The following is a 21,065-nucleotide window of genomic DNA, read 5'->3' on the forward strand; positions in this document are numbered from 1 at the left end:
CTCCCAGCTGCCTCTGTGGCAGACACTTTTCTCTGCGCATGTGCTCTCTGAAAAATTTCTTAAAACATCAAATCATCAACTTTTAGTTCACATATTCTACTGTCTCTCAAAACCTGAAGTGTTAATATAAAATATTCATGATAATAGCAAAAACTTCTTTAAAACTAATGTTAATTTTCATTATTAGTGAATTTTAGAAAAGGCAAAAATTCAGAAATACAAAAAGGTAAGTTCTTATTGAAAAAAAAAATTTTTTTCTTTTTGGGTCACACTTAGCGATGCTTCAGGGGTTACTCCTGATTCTGCACTCAGGTATTACTCCTGGCGGTGCTTGGGGGACTATAATGGGATGCATAATAGTTTTAATATTAAAAACTAATATTAAGCATTTTTTTAAAGAAGAGAATTGGGAAAAGAGAAAGCACTGAAGGAGACAAGAGTAATCAGAAGTATATTGAGACATCCAAAAATGTTTGAAAAACTAATGGCTGTTGGATTTGGTTTTTAAGAGGAGTTTGATCTTAATTTTAAAGAACAGATGCAAGGGGAAAGAACTTGGCTATGGACTGTTGTACTAACTTTGGTCTTGAAATTAATGCGGAAGGGGGAGAGACAGACCCAGGTATAGTTATTGTCATTAAATGTTTTGTTTGAGATAAGAAATTGGATATATAAATAAATAGGCATCCTTTAATATAATTTACATAACTTTAGTTTTGAGTTTTATGTCCTTGTCTTTAAAAAATAACTGAGAAGTTTATCAATCAAGCAATTGGTTGTACTCATCTTAATTATTATTCTTTTTAGGAGTATGAAAATCCTGAAACTACTTCAGCTCAGTCAAAAGTTATGAATAAGAAAGATAAAAGAAAGAATCAACAGGGGAAAGACAAACCTCTCACAGTACCTCTAAAAGATTTTCAATCTGAAGGTAATTTTAAAAATCTAATATGCTAGAAAAGTTTTGTTTTGTTTTGTTTTTTGTTTTGTGGCCAGATCCGGCAGTGCTCAGGGCTTCTTCCTCTTCTGTGCTCAGGGATCACTCCAGGCATGGTTCCTAGGGTTGTAACTAGAGTTGTCTGCATGGAAGACAAGCTTAACTCCTACTCTATCTCTCTGACCCTAGGAAAATATTTTAATTCTTTGTATACTTAAATTGTAAGTACCTTTCTAATTTTTAAGTAAATACAAATTAGTTTGTGTGTATGTTACTTAAAGCACTGTAGCACTGTGGTCACCAGTAACGTCTCCATTTTGTGAGACTTGTTACTGTGTCTGGCATATCGAATACGCCACAGGGAGCTTGCCAGGCTCTGCCATGCGGGCAGGATACTCTTGGTAGCTTGCGGGCTCTCTGAGAGGGATGGAGGAAGCAAACCCGGGTCAGCTGCGTGCAAGGCAGACGCCCTACCCGCTGTGCTATTGCTCCAGTCCACATTACTTAAAATATTTAAAAAATTTAGAATTAAGTCTATTTAGAAAAAATTGTTTGTGTTAAAGTAATTTTAAATTAGCCATTAAAATTTCAGTAAGAGGGGCCGGAACAATAGTACAGTGGGTACTATTGCTTGCACATGCCCAACCCAGGTTCAATCCCCAGCATCTCATTATGGTCCCCCCATGCACCTACAGAAGTAGTTCCTGAGTGCAGAACCAGAAGGAACCCCTGAGCATCGGTGGGTATGACCCAAAAAGCAAAAAAAAAAAAAAATTTCCAGTAGAAACTTACCTTTTTGTATTTCTGAATTTGTGCCTTTTCTAAAACGCACTAATAATGAAAATTAACATTAGTTTTTTAATTATTTTTTATTGAATCACTGTGAGATACAGTTACAGACTTTTCATATTTGGTCCATCACCGAAAACCCCCGCATACCCCCCTCCCACTCCCCCTCTCCCTGTGTGGCAGACAATTTTCACTTTACTCTTTCCTTACTTGGATTACATTCAATTTTCAACAGGAGTTCACTATCATTATTTGGAGGCTTTCCTCCAACAGTCAGACATGTTGGATGGCATCAATAGATCATATGCAAAAAATTAACATTAGTTTTAAAACTTTTTATACATATGATTGTCCTCAGCTTATACTAGGTCAGAAATAGTCTTCAGATTTTTATGTATTATTGGTCAACTTTGACATAGTTGATACTAGATAGTACAATATGTATTTTAATAAATCAGAGGATACACATAGAAATTTTACCACCAAACTTTGAAGGCATATCACAAGCACATTATTTTTGATGTGGAAGGTGGTATAAATTATAAATCTGCGCTGCATACTATGACAGCCACTATTCATGTGAAGCAACTTTAAATACTTGAAAATGAGCTAAAATAAAAATTGCTCTGTTATATTAGCCATATTTTAAATGCACAGTGTCCACAGGTGGCTAGGTAGACAGCACAGGTCTAGAATATTACTATACCACAATAGTCCATTGTATTTGTATACCATAATGATGTATTATGTTTAAGTAACATTCTTTTGCCATACTTGTAGGTTGATTCATATAGACAGTTTTATCTAATAGCATCGTTACTGGCAATATATCTGGTTCCTATTTAAGATGCCCTCCAAAAATTAAAAAATTTAGAAAATTTTAGAGAACAGTTTTGTCTCTGAAATTAGGAATATATTTGGAATTAAGTTTCTTCCCATTCAAAATTAGGAGGGACTGGGATGTGAGTCAAATGGTAGAGCAGGTGACTTCCACCTTCTAGGCTCTGAGTTGGATCACTGGTACTACCTGGCTCCCCCTGTGTACTCAACACCAGGTGGGTTGGGGCACCCAAATGCCCCTAGACAGTGATCTTAGGTTCCTGAGCACTGCTGGATATGACTACATAACAATTAGAATATATTTTAGAATAGGAAAGTTTTTCCTTTAAACTGTGTCTCTGATTTGCATGATTTGGGAGTTTAAAAACACTGATGTTTACTAAAACAAAATTTCTGGTGTTAGAAATCTTTATTTCTAACACCAAAATTAAAAATATGCATCAAACTGGGGCTGGAGGTAAGGCACTTGCCTGACCCAGGTTCAAGCCCCAGCATCCCATATGGCACACAATTACTGCCAGGAGTAATTCCTGAGTACAGAGCCAGGAGTGACCCTTGAGCATCACTGAGTGTGACCCAAAAACTTAAAAAATGTGTATGTATAAACACAAGATAATGCTTTAAAAATTCATTTATTTTCCATATTTTTATTAAGTATTGTGCAAAATTATTAGATAAACTGAGAAAGACCTCAGTAGGAAACTGTTAAAGAGAAGCTACACAATCATTACAGACTGTCATTAATATGTTGTGATTCTTTCTTTTTTTTTTTTTTTTTTTTTTTTTTTACTTTTTGGGTCACACCCGGCAATGCTCAGAGGTTACTCCCTGGCTCTGCACTCAGGAATCACCCCTGGCGGTGCTCAGGGGACCATATGGGATGCTGGGAATTGAACCCGGGTTGGCCGCATGCAAGGCAAACGCCCTACCCGCTGTGCTATCGCGCCAGTCCCTGTGATTCTTTCTTGATTTCTGGCATTGATAATGCATTCTCAGTATAAACTTGATAGAAGGATGACTCTAACCTACCAAAATTTTATCTGAAATAATGATTTTAACATTTACTATGTTTATGGGTTCTGTCCTAATCAATGGATATGTTAGATAGTTTTTCAGCTATTAAAAAGTTAGTCTGTTAAATTAATTTTAGTATTTGAAAATGGAAGATTTCTGCTGTGCACAAGGAAATATTCTTAAATGTTAGAGAAGATGTTAGATATTCTGATGATTAGTTTATTGTTGAAATTTTTTTGAAGGTAACAGTTTACAACAGTATTTATGTTTTGATGTTTATGTTTAACTAGAGCATCCCATCGCCATCTAGTTGCTAAAACCCACCATTAGTGCCTTTACATCACTCTAGCCCACCTCATTCTTCCCACACCACCCTCACCACCCTATTTGTTAGCCTCAGTTCTGTTGTCAGTCTAAGGGTTGGTTTTCATTGAACATTTTATATTGCATTGTTTATTTGCACCCCACATATGAGTGGAATCATCTGGCATGTGTCTTCCTCTGACATTTCGCTTAACATGATATCCTCCAGTTCCATTCAGGTTGTAGCAAAACATAAGGTTTGATCTTAAATTGGGTTTTTATACCACAGTTTCGTTATCTGCTCATCTATCATTTGTTTTTTTTTCTGTATTTTAGCTATTGTAATAGCACTCTAATGAATATAGGTATACACATACCTTTTCAGATTCATGTTCTTGTGTTCTTGGAATGGATGTCAAGGACTGGAATTGCTGGATCAAATGGTATTTGTTTTTAAGTTTTTGAGAGATACCCACAGTATTTCCATAGAGGCTGAAGCAGACGACAAAGCCACCAACATTGACTAAGGTGTTCCTTTTTCACTACATCCCCATCAACACTGGTTGTTTCTGGACTCTTTGAAGTGGGCCATTCTTACTGGTGTGAGGTGATGTGTTGCTTTGATTTGCGTTCCCTAACAGTGATGATGAATACTTTTTCATATGTCTTGGCCATCTGTATGTCCTCTATGAGGAAGTATCTATTCAACTTCCTAACCCATTTCTGTGTTGTTACTGAGTTTTGTGAGTACTTTATATGTCTTAAATATTAGCCCTTGTCAGATGTAGGGTGTGTGTGTTTTCTCCCATTTGAGTGTTCCTGTCTTAACCATAGTTTCTTTTCTACTGCAGACTTTTTAGTTTAAAGTAGTTCCATTTGTTTGTGTTTGCTTTTGTTTTCGTTGCCCGTGGAGTCAAATCATTGAAGATCCCTCAAAGTGTCATGGAGAATTCTCCCTGTGGTTTCTTCAGTTTATTTTATGGGTTCGGATTTAATATGGTCTTTAACTATTTTGAATTAACTTTCTGATATTCAAAAATCTAGGCGTCTGGTTCCCACCTTCCTCCCTCCCTCCCTGCACCCTCCCGCCCTTCTTCCCTTCCTTTCTTCTGCAGTTGATCAGTTTCTCTAGCACCACTTGTTGAATAGGCTTTCCTTTATTTAATGCACTTAACTCCTAAATTCTCCATAAATATAAAGGTTTACTTTTAGACTCTTGATTTTATTCCATTGGTTCAAAAGTTTGATTTAATTTTGATTGTTGTAGTTTATAAAAAATCAGAAAAGCACAATGATTGTATTTTTTTTCTCAGAATTTCTTTGACTCTGGAGAGTTTTTTTGTTTGTTTGTTTTATAAAAATTTTGGCCATTTGTTCTATATCTTTGAAGAATGCTTTTGGGATTTTTGTTTGTTTGTTTTGGGAGGCCACACCCATCAATGCTGAGGGCTTACTCCTGGCTCTCTGCTCAAGGAATGACTTTGCTGGGGTTCTGGGGACATAGTGGATACTTGGGATCAAACCCGGATCAGCTTCTTACCCACGTTATCTCTCTGGCCCTGCCATTCGGATTTTGATAGGGATTGCATTACATTGGATTATAAGGCTTTGGGTAAGTTAATTTTCATAGTGCCAGTTCTCCCAATCCTTAAACATGGACTGTTTTTCCATTTCCTTGTGCTTTTTAATACTCATTTCTTTTAATAGTCACATAGTTTTTGATGTATCAGGAGACTTTCACCTCCTTTGTTAAGTTGATTCCTTTGTTCTTGATGTTTTCTTGATGATGGAGGTGAGATTATTTTTTTGGTGTTGGCTTTGGTTTGGGGGCCACATCCAGCTATTTTCAGGGGCTACTCTGGTGTAGTGCTCCACTGTCACTCCAGGAGGTGTTATTTGGGGGGACCAGGCAGTGTTGGATATTAAATCCTGGCCACTGGTTTGCAAAGCATGTACTTAAGCCCTTCAAGCTATTTCTTTCTCTAGTTTGGGATTGCCCTTCTGACTTCTTTCTCTTCTAGTTTGTTGTTTTCACATAGAAATGTAGCATACTTTTATCTATTGATTATGTGGCCTTCAGCTTTACAATATTGGCTTGTTGTTTTTAAAAGTGTTTGCTAGTGTCTTTAGGATTTACTATGTATATTATCATGAAGTCTGGAAAAAGTGATAGGTTAGCTTTTTTTTTAGTTCAAATGCTTTTTCTTGCTTACTTGCTGTAGCTAGTTTGTATTTCAATATTATGTTGAATAATAATAGTGAGATTAGATATTCCTACCTTGTTCCTCTGATAATCAATTTAAATATGAATACAGTCTCTATTTGTACTTTAAACCTAATGTCTCTCTGGATTCCCTTTGTCTTTCTCCCATTCCATAATCCCTTTTCAGAAATGATAATGTTAATTTAATTTATATTTAATTTTTCTTTTTTTTAAGTCACTTTATAAGTCCACAGTAATTTTTAGGGTTTTTATACCTCTTACTTTATTCTACAAAGGCAGTGGGTTGTACATATTTTATAGTACCCTCTCATAATAAAAATTTCATATTTATTTCCTTCCCCACCATATTATATAAAATTAAAAAGATCTCTTGTGCAATCCAAGTGTTTAAAATTTAATAATACTCTTTGGTCTGAGTGAAATTTACTAAACTATAAGATCTAGTTCTCTAAACTGAGAAAATGGATAATTGTATTATAAATTCTAGCATTTTAGCCATAGAAAACTAAATTTTAGGAGTCCTAAAGAACCCACAAATGGTTTTTATAATTCTTATTATAATTTAAAAATATTTTCAATTACTTTGTTCAAATATTTTACATATTTAAATGTTCATTTCCTCCAATGAAGTTCACTTTCTTTTTTTCATTCACAGATCACATTAGTAAAAAGAATGAGGTAAGTGGTTTTGTAACCATTTTATTCTGGAAATGATTTTTAAAATAATATTTTCATGCTTAGCAATAAACAATTTTTGAAACCGTAGCCATTTAAGGGGGATAACCCATGGGCTTACCATGAATGTACTTGATCACGACTCCGACAATAAAAGGGTGGCAGTACAGTGAAATGTTTTGTGCATGAAGTGCACTGTCATTTGGCTTTAACATCCTAATTTGTTTGTGTATGAGTTAGAAGGTTACAGTATATAAATTTAAATCTTTAAGGGAAAGGGATATAACACTCCACGTGCATACTTTATTAAAAATGTCACGAAACCATGACTTAAATATTTAGGAATTTTGATTGAACTACCATGTTACCCAGCAACACCAAACTATGTCCATCACCTTACTCAGTATAGTACCCTAGATATGGAAACAACCCAACTGCCCAAATACAGATGAATGGGTTTAGAAGTTGTGGATATGTACACAATGGAATACTATGCAATTCTAAGAAGGAACAAAATCATGCCCTTTGCAGCAACATGGATGGAATTAGAGTATAATGTGCTGAATGAAGTCAGGCAGAAAGGGATAGATGCAGAATGATCTCATATTTGTGGCTTTAAGATACACAGTGAGGTAGCAAGAAAGGGCTGAAGGGAACACAGTAGGAAAGCTGATCTACACAGTTGAGTTGGGGGTTTGAAAGTGAGGAACACTGGGGTCCTTGGGGGAGGAAGGTAGTACCCTTGTATTGGTTATAGTATTTGAATCATGTGCATGAGAAACCATTATTAACAGCACTGAAAAGACACAGAATCTGAATTTAAACAAATTTTAAAGATACTTAGGAATTTTAGAAATACTATGAAAAAAGCTGTAATATATATCTATGCATATTATTGACCTTATCATTATATTCCTCAAGCCATTAATTAGAAGATAGTGTAACCTACATATAATTTCCTAGAATTATCTGTATCACTGTATCACTGTCATCCCATTGCTCATTGATTTGCTCCAGTGGGCACCAGTAATGTCTCCATTGTAAGACGTTGTTACTGTTTTTGGCATATCGAATATGCCACGGGCAGCTTGCCAGGCTCTGCTGTGTGGGCGAGATACTCCCAGTAGCTTGCCAGGCTCTCCGAGAGGGACAGAGGAATTGAACCTGGGTCGGCCACGTGCAAGGCAAACGCCCTACCCACTGTGCTATCTATTCTTCTTTCTGCCTAGAATTATTTTTTTTTCTTTTTGGGTCACACCCAGTGATGCACAGGGGTTACTCCTGGCTCTGCACTCAGGAATTACTTCTGACGGTGCTCAGGGGACCATATGGGATGCTGGGATTCGAACCCGGGTCAGCCGCGTGCAAGGCAAACACCCTACCCGCTGTGCTATCACTCCAGCCCTGTTTTTTTTTGTTTTAAGACTAGTACAGCCTCTAAAATCTTTAGATGATGATTCTGCTGTGGAATTTCTATAACTATTGAGTATAACACTAATAAAAATGTTGAGTTCCTTTGATTTTTCAGGTAATCTGGAAAATTTATAACTTTCTATTTTGCATATATCATAATCATTCCTTTTATTAATTTAATATTTTTAACAGTAATGTTCCTGATTTCACTTCAGTGCAGGTACAGGGTTGATATTTTCCTTTCTTAGAGGCCACATCCTGCAGTGCTTTGGTAGCCCAGAGCCACTCCAAGAATGATTAGCCCTACTTTGCAGGCCTGACCCTGTGCTCTTTGGCCTGGTGGCTCTTAGGGGTCACCAAGATTGCTCCTGATGGGGTGGTACATGGAGAATTACATGGTTTAAGGTTGAATTAGTGTCTTTCATTTCACCATTTGCCAATTATCACGTTTTTTCTGTTGTCCAACACTATTGTTGTAGGGGTCATACTGAGTAAGTGGTCAGGGATCAAGACAACCAGTATCTGGTAAAGAACGAGACATAATTTTTACAAAATTTTTTTGTTTTTTCCTCATTTCAAATTTCGAAGAAGGACTCAAACCAGATCACATCTGTCTGTTTTACCTGAATTGTATGTAAACAAGCATAGAAATATGATGTCACATGTGTTTTATCTTTCATTTCATTCAAGTTGTGCTCCTTATCTTCTATTAAATAATTTGATGTGTATCAAAATTGGAATAATTCTAATGATTAGTGCATGTTTGCACTTTTTGGTTTTGAGGGCCACACCCGGCTGTGCTCATGGCTTATTCCTGGCTCTGTGCTCAGGAATCCCTTCTGAAAGGCTCAGGGGACAAAATGAGGTGCCATGGATCAAACCCAGGTTTGCCCATGGCATACAAGCAATTGCCTTACCCATTGTACTATCTCTGCAGCCCCAGAAATCTTCGAATTTTATTTATCTATCTATCTATCTATCTATCTATCTATCTATCTATCTATCTATCTATCTATCTATCTATTTATTTATTTTGCCTTTTGGGTCACACCCCAGCAATGTACAGTGGTCACTCCTGGCTCTGCACTCAGGAATTCCCCCGGTGGTGCTCAAGGGACCATATGGGATGCTGGGAATCAAACGTGGGTTGGCCTCGTGCAAGGCAAATGCCCTACCCACTGTGCTATCGCTCCAGCCCCAAATCTTCACATTTTAAACCTAATCTAATTATATTTTCTGCATAACTATTTTAAGAAATTGATCAGAGATGTCAACTGGCTGAGCCTAAGCTTTGCATGCCCAAGATCCAGGCTTGATCTCCAGGTCTGGGTGTTCCTCTGAGCACCACTGGGTGTGCCTGTCCCCCAGCCCCCAAATAATCAGTGAAAAGAGTTTGTAATTAACATTATCCTTTGATACTTGATAGCTGTATATAAAGTTGCATTACTTTGTGGAACTTGAATATTTGCATGCTGCAGTAGTTACGTTGATTCTTGCTTTAGGAATTCAGAAAAAAATTTAGAGAGTTCAGAGCAGTCTGAAAAAAGTAAAGAGCTCAATCACTGATCCAATACTTTTTATCTTCAATATAGTATGTATATTAAAGATCACTTGGATTATGCCAAGTAATTTTCTTCTTGGTTCTCTAAAATTCTGACACCCATTGTGAACAATATGCTTCATAGCCATCCTCTCAAATGTTATCACGTCAGATATTTACAGATAAGAGTTTAAGAAGCTTTTTATTGTTGGGTCATGAAGATTATATGAAAGCTTTTATATTCTGCTAGTTAACTTCATTCTCAGCTTAATTGTATTGTTCTCCTTTTTTTTCTTTCCATATGTCTTGATTATAGGTAGATGATTTCATTATTTCAGTAATCTTAATAATGAAAAATCTCATTTATTTTTTCTAATTTGTTGTAGTTCCTTTCACTTGGAAGCAATTAGAATACAAATTAGAGGATGGAAGCAATGAAATACCTAGTACTACAGTACCAGTTCCCAGTGTTGTCCCTAACCTAATAGCATAGTCAAGGGTATTCCAAGACAAGACAGAATGAATAGTAGAGTTGAGGCTTCAAACATGTCTTTTTCCCTTCTTTTTTTTTTCCTTTTTTTGTGTTTGAGTGTACATGCATTCATGCCAGGATTGGATCTCATACATACAAGATGTGAGGAATGCATTTTTCCTACTGCTCTATATACCTGGCCCACCTAACATAACCTTTGAAAACCTCAGTTCAGGGACTTATGTCCAAAAGTGGAACTGCTGGGTTATATGGCAATTCAAGTCCAAATTTACTGAGAACTCTCCATACTGTTTTCCATGGGGATTGTACCAGACAATATTCCCACCACAGTGGGTGAGAGTTCCTTTTCACCACACTTTTACAGCCAAGTAGTATTCCGTTACATATATGTACTGTAGTTTCTTTATCAACTCAGTTGTTCTTGGACGCTTGGATTGTTTTCAGATTTTGGCTATTGTGAATAGTGCTACAATGAACAGAAATGCAAATGGCTTTTTATGAATCAAGATTTAGGACCTTACTGGGGTATGGTGCCGCCATCAGGTCATCCTGTACCTGCAGGGCGAGTGCATAAGCAGCCTGATGGTGCCTTCAAGCTTCCTGATAGCCCAAAATTGCAGTTGTGCCTTTGGCTGGACCCCAACAACTTGGGGCCAGGTTTACCAAGAAATTAAACGGCCAGGATATGTGGGAGCCATGCCCACAACCAACCTCCAGCTCAGCTATACAAGCTCATTTATTAGCCTTATTTCAGAGACCCATAAGTAAATCTCAAAAGAGATTAAAAGCCACAATTAATCTCAGACCTGTGCATGGCTGAACAGATGGGGGAAAAGCAGAGCAAGCAGAGGCCCCCAGCAGTCACTTGCTCCCACAATCCAAAATAGCTGCCATACCCCCGGCCTGACTCCAGTGTCTAACGACGGATCTCACCGAGACATAATCTGCTGAAAATTCTAGCATGCAGGCTTGTGAGAGATTTTCTCGGGGTTGAGATGGGCTACCGCCCCTCACCCCCCTTCCGGAAACCTCAGGAGTCACATCCACACCCCAAAGCTGCCACCCAATTTAAAAGTTAAAATACTGAATGCCCCGAACAAGCACCATGACCTCTTAGCACCTGTATTGCAAACCATACTGCATAAAAGGAAGAGGAGAGAGAGAGCAAGAAGGAAAGTGCTTCCCTTAGAGGGAGGCTGCGGGTGGGGTGTTGGGGGGATGGTGGGAGGAAAACAGGGGACATTGGTGGTGAGAAATGTACACTGGTGGAGGCATCAGTGGTGCTAGATCATTGTATGACTGAAACCCAATTATGAACAGTTTTGTAATCTATCTCATGGGTATTCAATTAAAAAACTTTTTAAAAAGAGTAGTGTGGAGTTCATGCCCAATTCAATCAGCTTAATTAATAACTGAATAAATAGCAGTACTCCCACATTAAAAAAAAAAGATTTGGGGCTTTGGAGTAGATGACAAAAAGCTGGATTCTTATGGAAGCTTTAATTTCCTGTTTTTTGAGAAGAATTCATATAGTTTTCCCCAATGGCTAGACCAGTCCGGTTGACATTCCCACTAGCAGTGAAAGAGAAGGATTGAGTGTTGGAACATTGTATGACTGAAGCCCAATCACGATCAACCTTTTTTCTCCATACCCATTCAATCATTGGTTATTTTTGTTCTTTATTTGTGTCAGTCTCACTGGTTTGGGGCTTATTTGAAAAATAAGATATTATTTGCAGATATAAACTACAAACCCATTTGTTGGATTTGTTGTTTTTATGTGCATTTCCCTGATGCAAATGTATACAAAACATTTTTTTGTATACTGTTGGCCATCTGTATGTCTTCTTTGAGGAAGTTTCTGTTCATCTCAGCTTTTTCCTGGGGTTGTTTTTTTACTCTTGTAAAGCTTTACCAATCTTGAATATCAATCTTTATCAGAAAAGTAATGGAAAATTATTTTCCATCGTCTTTGTATTATCTTTGTATTCTGTCATCTGTTCTTCAAGCTTTGGAGTGCAGAAGCTTCTTAGTGTGATGTAGTACCTTTTGTTTATCTTCTCTTCAGTTTACTTAGTGCCTTTGAATCATGAAGATATCTCTAGATTCATTGTCATTATGTGTTCTACTTGTTTTCTTCAGAATACTCTAGGGATTCAATCTCATACTGAGATTTTTAACTGATTTTGATTTGACTTTTGAGCATGGTGTTAGGAAGGGGTATGAATTCTTTTTTTTTTCTTTGCATGTGACCACGTAGTTTTCCCCACACCATTTGTTGAAGAGGTTTTTTTCTTGCTCCACTTCACATCTTTTCTTCAGCTTTTATGAAACAAACTTTTGTTCCTTTATCAAAGACAAATTGTCCATGTATATGAGGATTTGTCTCTAGACTTTGAATTCTGTAGACTTTGAATTCTATTTCAGTGATCTCAAGTCTGTTCTTACTCTACTACCACACTGTTTTCATTACCACAGCTTCATAGTGTAGTTTCAAATTAGGGAAAGAGAAGCCTCCCATCTTTTCCCTTAGGATTGCTTTGGCTATATGAGGGGAGGGAGCATTGTATGACCCCATATAAATTTTAACAGTGTTTAATCTGTCTTTTTAAAATGTCATGAGTTTGTTTGTTTGTTTTTTTTTTAAAATAGAGACTGCATTGAATCTGTATAATGCTTTGGGAAAAATTTCCATTTCCATAATATTAAGATTTCCAACCCATGAACAGGGGATGTTTTTCCATTTCCTTATGCTCTCTTTTTTTTCCTTTAGTAGTGATTTATGATTTTCTTTGAATAAGTCTTTTACCACTTTTGTTAGCCAATTCTCAGGTCCTTGATTTTCTGAAGCACAATTGTCAATGAAATTTTTTTTTAAGTTTTTATTTTATTGAATCACCGTGGAAAAAATACAAAGCTTTCAGGTTTAAGTCTCAGTTATATAATGATTAACCCCCCATCCCTTCACCAGTGCACATGTTCCACCACCAAGAACCCCAATATACCCCCTCCCACCCACCCCCACCTAAGTAGCTAATGATCTTCACTTTATTCTCTCTATACTTTGAATACATTCAATATTTCAATAGAGAACTCACTATTATTGTTTGGAATTTTCCCCCAACAATCAGGCCTGCTGAAAAGGCATCAGCTCATTAGAAAAACTGTCGCGGCTGCGCGGTTTTGGATTTCTGATATTTTAGCTCAGTTCACAGTCTAGTGTAAAAAACTAAAGCACACCGAACGGGTGTGTGCACCCGCGGGCTCTTCGGGTGGCTCTGTCTCACCGCCTGCGTTCGGTGCCCTGGAACCACTGTGTGTGCTGTCGGTCAAGGGCAGGTGACGGAAGGAAGAAGTCCAAACTGGTTGCTCCATCAGTTTATTTTGTTCTCTCTCTCTGCTTCTCTCCTGGCTCTGGATCTCTCTCTGGATCTCTGGATCTGGCCCCCAACCCACTCTTACAGCCTAGTTAAATCCCCCCAGCATGAGGGGGTTGGGGCGTACACATAGGTGTGGTCACAATCAATAGGGTAAGGTTCCTTTCCCTCAGGGGATGCTTCTCCTAGGACTTAATTCTCTTTCAGCAGGAGGATCGACCCAAGGGCGGAGTCCCATGAGTGTGTTTCTCCTCTCCTCATCCAGCAAACATATAAGCATTCATAATATTAATCATTTTGTATGGACACAATAAGAGATGCATTAAAGCTTATAGAATTGCTCTCCTGGGGCCATCGCAATCTCAGACTACAGTGCTCAGGCCAGATCAGTCTTTCCTATCCCTAGCAGGGTCCTAGTCTCGTCATTACTTTTGGATCATGACAGCATTTGTCTATGATCAAGCTCTTAACTTAGTTAAGAATTAGAACTTTGGCCAGGCCCATCTTGATGTCAGGGTAGTACATACATAACTCACCGCTTGCCCTGGATCCTTCCCGTCCCACGTTGGGGACCCTACTTTGGGGTGTTAGGAACTGAGGGCAACTGAGGCTTAAGTCAAGAAAGCAGATGCCCGGGAGGGAATAATATTCGAGGCCAATTAAATCTCAAGTTACAAAAGCATAAAATTGTCTTCTTGTGTCTATACAAAAAGGACATAGCTTTGAATAAACTATCCAAAGGACTCAAGGAGAAGAGAAAAACAATATATATATAAGTCAACTGAACATTAAGAAAAAAAGCACAGAGGAATGGGAGCACTGTGGTGGGAGTAACCCAATAAACCTAAACTACCAGAGGCTATATTATCCTACAGTCTAGATGCATTTCTGTAAGAAGCCGCTCTGGGTGCCAAAATGAAGACCTCGCAGATCATTGTCTTTAGGAGCAGAGGGTCCGTTTCACGTGTGGCAGCTCCGGATCTTATCTGGGCGGAGTGTCAATGAAATTTTTAAAAAATTCTTTCTTTACATTTTATCATTTGTATATGAAAACCGTATGTATTTCTACACATTAATTTTGTAGCCTGCCATTTTACAATTCTGTTTCTTCTAGAAGCTTCTTTGTGGGGTCTTTTGGATTGTGTAAGTATAATATCTTGTTACCTGCAAACAGTGAGAATTTGACTATTTCTTTTCCAATCTGGATGCCCTTATTATCTCATTCTTGCCTAATTTCTATGGCAGAGGATTTGATATTATATTTATAGAAATGGTGAGAGTGGGCAATCTTGTCTTGTGCCTCATCCTAGAGGGAGGCTTTCAGTTTTTAACCATTGAATATGATATTTGCTTTGGGCTTGTGATAAATGATTTTAATTCTATTGAATAAAGTTCCTTCAACCCCCATTTTATTGAGCTTTTATTTATTTATTTTTATGAGTCACACCCAGCGATGCACAGAGGTTACTCATGGCTCTGCACTCAGGAATTACCCCTGGCGGTGCTCAGGGGACCATATGGGATGCTGGGAATTGAACCCGGGTCAGCAACGTGCAAGGCAAACGCCCTACCTGCTGTGCTATTGTTCCAGCCCCTGAGCATTTTTTTTATCATGAATCGGTGATGCATCTTGTCGGATGTTTTCTCTAGATGAATAAAATCATATAATTAAATTTTTTCCTTATATTAATGTGGTATGTTATATTTCTTGCATATATTAAATCATTCTTGCATCCCACGGACTAATTTTACTTGGTTATGGTTTATGATCTTTTTAATACATTGTTATATTTGGTTGCCTAATATTTTGTGAAGGATATTCTCATCTATCTTAATCAAGAATATAGGTCTGTAGTTCCTCTTTTTATGCTGTTTCTCTCTGCTATTGATCTCAGGGCAATATTGGCCTTATAAAAGCTGTTTGGGAGGATTCCAATTTCTTCAGTTTTCTAGAAAAGCCTGGAAAGAACTGAGAATAGGTCTTCTTTAAATGGTTTGAAGAACTTTAACCCATCTGGGCCTGGGCTTTTATTTTGGGGAGACTTTTAAGTTCCATTTCTATTTCCTGAGTAGTAATTGACCTGCTCAGTGCAAAATGTGTGTGTGTGTGTGTGTGTGTGTGTTTGTGTGTAATCCATTTCTTTTTGATTCTCCAGTTGTGTGGTATAAAGATTTTTTAAAATAATCCCTGATGATCCTTCAAATTAATGTAGCATTTTTTCTGATGTCTCCTCTTTTGTTTGATTTGATTTACTGGGGTTTTCTTTACTTATTAATTATCCCTGCTAATGGTTTGTCAATCTTTTTTTTTAAGAGAACCAGATCCTTATTTTGTTGGTTTTTGAAAGTTTTTTTAGTTTCTTTCTTTTTTTTCTTTTTGGGTCACACCTGGCGATGCACAGGGGTTACTCCTGGCTCTGCACTCAGGAATTACCCCTGCTGGTGCTCAGAGGACCATATGGGATGCTGGGAATTGAACCCAGGTCGGCCGCGTGCAAGGCAAACGCCCTACCCGCTGTGCTATTGCTCCAGTCCCCAGTTTTTTTAGTTTCTATTTTAGTTAGTTTCAGTTTTATTTTTTTCTTTTTGCTTTGGATTCTTGTCTTTTTGTAGTTTCTTAAGCTGTGTAATTTGGTTATTTTTGTGAATCGTTTCTTCTTTCCTAATGAGCCTTTTCACTGCTGTGAATTTTCCTCTCCACACCACTTATGCTGTGTCCCATGTGTTTTGGTAGCTCATATCTTCACTCCATTTGTTTCCAGTAATATTTTGTTTTCCTCTTTGACCCACTGTTGTTTACTAGTGAGTTATTTAATTTTCAAGTGTTTGCTTTTCCCCCCCTCATTCCTGTTAATGATCAACTTTAATTTTCAATGGATCATTGTGTGAGAGGATAGTTAATATAATTTCTATATTCTTGATTTTATGAAGGTATGTCTTGTGACCCAGCATCTTAATCTGTCTTCTAGACCGTCCCATGTCCACTGGAGTAGAATGTGTATTCGACATTTTGTGGATATAGAGTACTGTATATGTCTGTTTAGCCCACTGCTTCCATTTCTTCAAAAAGTTTTATTGTTTTGGTTCTTTCTTTAAAGTCTAGATAATCTTCCTGATGACTAGGGATGTGGAGCATTTTTTCATGTACCTTTTGGCCATTTGTATTTCTTTTTTGAGGAAACTTCTGTTCATTTCTTCTCCCCATTTTTTGATGGGGTTGGCGGTTTTTTCCTTATACAATTCTACAAGTGTCTTGTATATCCTGGATATTAATCCCTTATCAGATGGGTATTGGGTAAATATTCTTTCCCATTCTATGGGCTCTTTCTATATTTTGGTCACTGATTCTTTTGAAGTGCAGAAGATTCTTAGTTTGATGTAGTCCCATTTGTTTATGTTTGCTTCCACTTGCATGGTCAGTGCTGTTTCATCCTTAAAGATGTTTTTAGCTTCAGTGTCATGGACAGTTCTGCCTACATTTTCTTCTATGTGCCTTATAGATTCATGTCTGATATTGAGGTCTTTAATCCACTTTGATCTGACTTTTGTGCCTGGCATTAGACAGGGGTCAGAGTTCATTTTTTTGCAGGTAGCTATCCAGTTTTCCCAGCACCACTTGTTGAAGAGGCTTTCCTTGTTCCATTTTGCATTTCTTGCTCCTTTGTCAGAGATTAAGTGGCCATATATTTGGACACCACCTCATTTTTTGATGGGATTGGATATTTTCTACTTGTTGAATTCAGCCAGTGCCTTGTATATCCTTGATAACCCCTTATCAGAGGGGTATTTGGTGAATATCCTTTCCCATTATATAGATTGTCTTTGTGTCCTGGTCACTGTTTCCTTTGAGGTTCAGAAGCTTCTTAGTTTAAGATAGTCCCATTTGTTTACCTCTGCTTCCACTCGCTTAGTTACTGGGTATTTCATCTTTGAAAATACCTTTAGCTTCAGCATCCTGGAGAGTTTTGCTAACCTTTTCTTCAATGCACCTTATGGATTCTGGGGTAATATTGAGGTCTTAAATCCATTTTGATCTGACATTTTTTTTCAGTATCTAGTATTTTTTTAAATAAGTTTTATTGGATCACCGTGAGGTACAGTTACAAACTTGCATGATTACATTTCAGTCATACAGTGCTCGAGCAGCCATCCCTTCACCAGTGCACATTTTCCACCACCATTGATCCCAGTGTCTCTCCCGTAACCCCCACCCCATCCCACTCCCTGCCTCCTTCTTACTGTCTCTCTCATTTTGGGTGTTATGATTTGCAATACAGATACTAAGAGACTATCATGTTTGGTCCTTGGCCTATTTTCAGTACATATCTCCCATCACGGGCAATCCCTTCAATCATCATTTACTTAGCGGTTCCTTCTCTATCCCAACTGACTTTTCCCCCAGCACATGGGGTCAGTTTCCAAACTGGCATGGTCCTCGTGACCCTTATCTCTACTGTATTACTGATAAAGAGTTAGTCTCATATTATGCTACTTTATATTCCACAAATGAGTGCAAGCATTCTATATCTGTCCCTCTCTTTCTGACTCATTTCACTTAGCATGATACTCTCTATGTCCATCCACTTACATACAAATTTCATGACAAATCTTTTCTAACAGCTGCATAATATCCATTGTGTAGATATACCAGAGTTTCTCTAACCAGCCATCTGTTCTCAGGCACTCGAGTTTCTTCCAGATTCTGGCTATTGTAAACAGGGCTGCAGTAAACATACAAGTGCAGATGTCATTTCTACTGTGTTTCTTTGTGTCTCTGGGATATATTCCCAGGAGTAGTATTGCTGGATCATATGGAAGCTTTATTTCTAGTTTTTGGAATAATGTCCAGATTGTTTTCCAAAAAGGCTGGACCAGTTTACATTCCCACCAACAGTGAATGAGAGTTCCTTTCTCCTTGCATCTGCGCCAGCACTGGTTGTTCTTGTTCTTATTGATGTGTGCTAGTTTCTGTGGTGTAAGATGATACCTCATGGTTGTTTTGATTTGCATCTCCCTGATGGTTAGCAATGTAGTACATTGCTAACCATCAGGGAGCATTTTTTCATGTGCCTTTTGGCCATTTAAATTTCTTTTTTGAGGGAGTTTCTCTTCATTTATTCTCCCCATTTTTTGATAGGGTTAGAGGTTTTTTTCTTGTGAAGTTCTACCAGTGTCATATATATTCTGGTTGTTAAGCCCCTCTCTGATGGGTATTGGATAAATATTTTTCCCATTTCATGGGCTCTTTCTGTATTGTAGTCACTGTTTCTTTTGAGGTGCAGAAGCTTCTTAATTTAGTTTAATGTAATTCCATTTCTTTATATTTGTTTCTACTTGCTTGATCAGTGGTGTTTCATGCTTGTAGATGCTTTCAGCTACATTGGCATGGAGGGTTCTGCCTACTTTTTCCTCTATGTACCTTATGGATTCAGGTCTGATATTGAGGTCTTTAACCCATTTTGATGTGACTTTTGTGCTTGGCATTAGACAGAGGTCTGAGTTCATTCTTTTGCATGTAGCGGTCTGGTTTTCCCAGCACCACTTGTTGAAGAGGCTTTCCTTGCTCCACTTCACATTACTTCCTCCTGTATCAAAGACTAAGTGATTATATACTTGAGAAGCTGTGTCAGAACATTCAACTCGGTTATATTGGTCTGCAGGTCTGTTACTATTCCAGTATCATGCTGTTTTAGTTACTACTGCTTTGTAGTACAGTTTGAGATTGGAGATGGTGATTCCCACCCATCATCTTTTTCCCAAGGATTTCTTTGACTATTCATGGGGCTTATGACTCCATATGAATTTCAGGAGTATTTTGTCTATTTCTTTGAAAAATGTCATGGGTATCCTTACAGGGACTGTATTGAATTTGTACAAAGCTTTGGGGAGTATTATCAGTTTGATGATGTTACTCCTCCCAGTCCACTAGCAGGGGATGTGTCTTCATTTCCTAGTGTCCTATTTTATTTCTTTAAGTAGCGTTTTGTAGTTTTCTTTGTATAGGTCCTTCACCTCTTTAGTTAAGCTGATTCCAAGGTACTTAATTTTCTGAGGCATTATTGTGAAAGGGATTTTTAAAAACTATCTCTTTCTTCTTTTTCATTATTTGTGTACAGGAGGGCCATGGACTTTTGGGTATTGATTTTGTAACCTGCCACTATGCTATACAAAACTTATTTCTAGGAGCTTTTCTGTAGAGCCTTTAGGGTTCTCTAAGTATGGTAACATGTCATCATGTCATCTGCGAATAGTGATTGCTTGACTTCTTCCTTTGCTATCTGGATGCCTTTGATATCCGTTTCTTGCATAAGTGCTATGGCAAGTACTTCCAATATTATATTGAATAGAAGTAGTGAGCGTGGGAAACCTTGTCTTCTTCCTGATCTTAGAGTGAAGGCTCTCAGCTTTTCCCCATTGAGAATAATGCTTGCTGTGGCTTGTGGTAGTTAGCTTTGACTATATTGAGGAAGGTTCCTTTGACTCCCATTTTGCTGAGAGTTTTTCTCATAAATGGGTGCCGCATCTTATCAAATGTCTTCTCTGCATCTATTGATATGATGATATGGTTATTATCTTTCTTTTTATTTATATGATATATTATATTGATTGATTTGCAAATGCTAAACCAGCCTTGCATCCCTGGGATGACTCCTACTTGGTCATGGTGTATGATCTTTTTGATGAGTCGTTGGATTCTATTTGCTAGTATTTTGTTGAGAATCTTTGCATCTGTATTCATCAGGGGTATTTACCTGTAATTCTCTTTTTTTGTGGTGTCTCTGTCTGCTTTGGGTATGAGGGTGTTATTTGCTTCATAGAAATGGTTTGGAAGTGTTTCTATTCAATTTCTTGTAAAAGCTTGAACAGGATTGGGAGCAGATCCTCTTTGAAGGTTTGGATGAATTCAGTAGTGAATCCATCTGAGCCAGGCTTTTGTTTTTCAGGACACTTTTGATCACTATTTCAATTTCCTTCATAGTGATAGGCCTGTTCAGGGATTCCAAGTCTTCTTGGGTCGGCTTTGAGAAATTATAGGAGTCCAAGACTTTATCCAGGTCTTTGAGGTTGTCTGGTTTCGTAGCATAAAGCTTTTCAATGTAGTCTCTCATTATCCTTTGAATTTCTGTTGCTTCTGTTGTGATGTCTCCCTTTTCGTTTCTCATACTATTTATTAGGGGTCTTTCTCATTACTTGTGAGTCTTGCTGGTGGTTTATCGATCTTGTTTATTTTCTCAAAGAACCAGCTCTTGGTTTCACTGATCTTCTGGATTGTTTTTTGGGTTTCCATGTCATTAATTTCGCTCTAAGTTCTATTATTTCTTCCCTCAAAAAGGTTTGGGCTCCTTTTGTTGACCATTCTCCAAGATTTTAAGCTCTGAGGCTAAGTTACTTATGTGGCTGGCTCTTCCTTACTGAGGAATATTTAAAGAGCTATAAACTTTCCTCTTAACACTGCTTTT

The 21,065-nt window shown here is 37.7% G+C and overlaps 1 protein-coding gene across 3 annotated transcripts in view; it reads left to right on the top strand.

Annotated features, from left to right (window-relative positions):
* The window catches only part of GKAP1 (G kinase anchoring protein 1), an 82,041-nt gene that overhangs the window by 29,987 nt on the left and 30,989 nt on the right, over positions 1-21,065 (top strand). For all 3 annotated transcript variants that reach the window (XM_055122670.1, XM_055122681.1, XM_055122674.1), the window contains exons 5-6: positions 808-931; positions 6,763-6,785. In XM_055122670.1, the coding sequence (XP_054978645.1) occupies positions 808-931; positions 6,763-6,785 (147 nt within the window). The remainder of the gene's footprint in view (positions 1-807; positions 932-6,762; positions 6,786-21,065) is intronic.

The sequence above is a fragment of the Sorex araneus genome, chromosome 1 (assembly GCF_027595985.1).
Source record: "Sorex araneus isolate mSorAra2 chromosome 1, mSorAra2.pri, whole genome shotgun sequence".
NCBI lineage: Eukaryota > Metazoa > Chordata > Mammalia > Eulipotyphla > Soricidae > Sorex > Sorex araneus.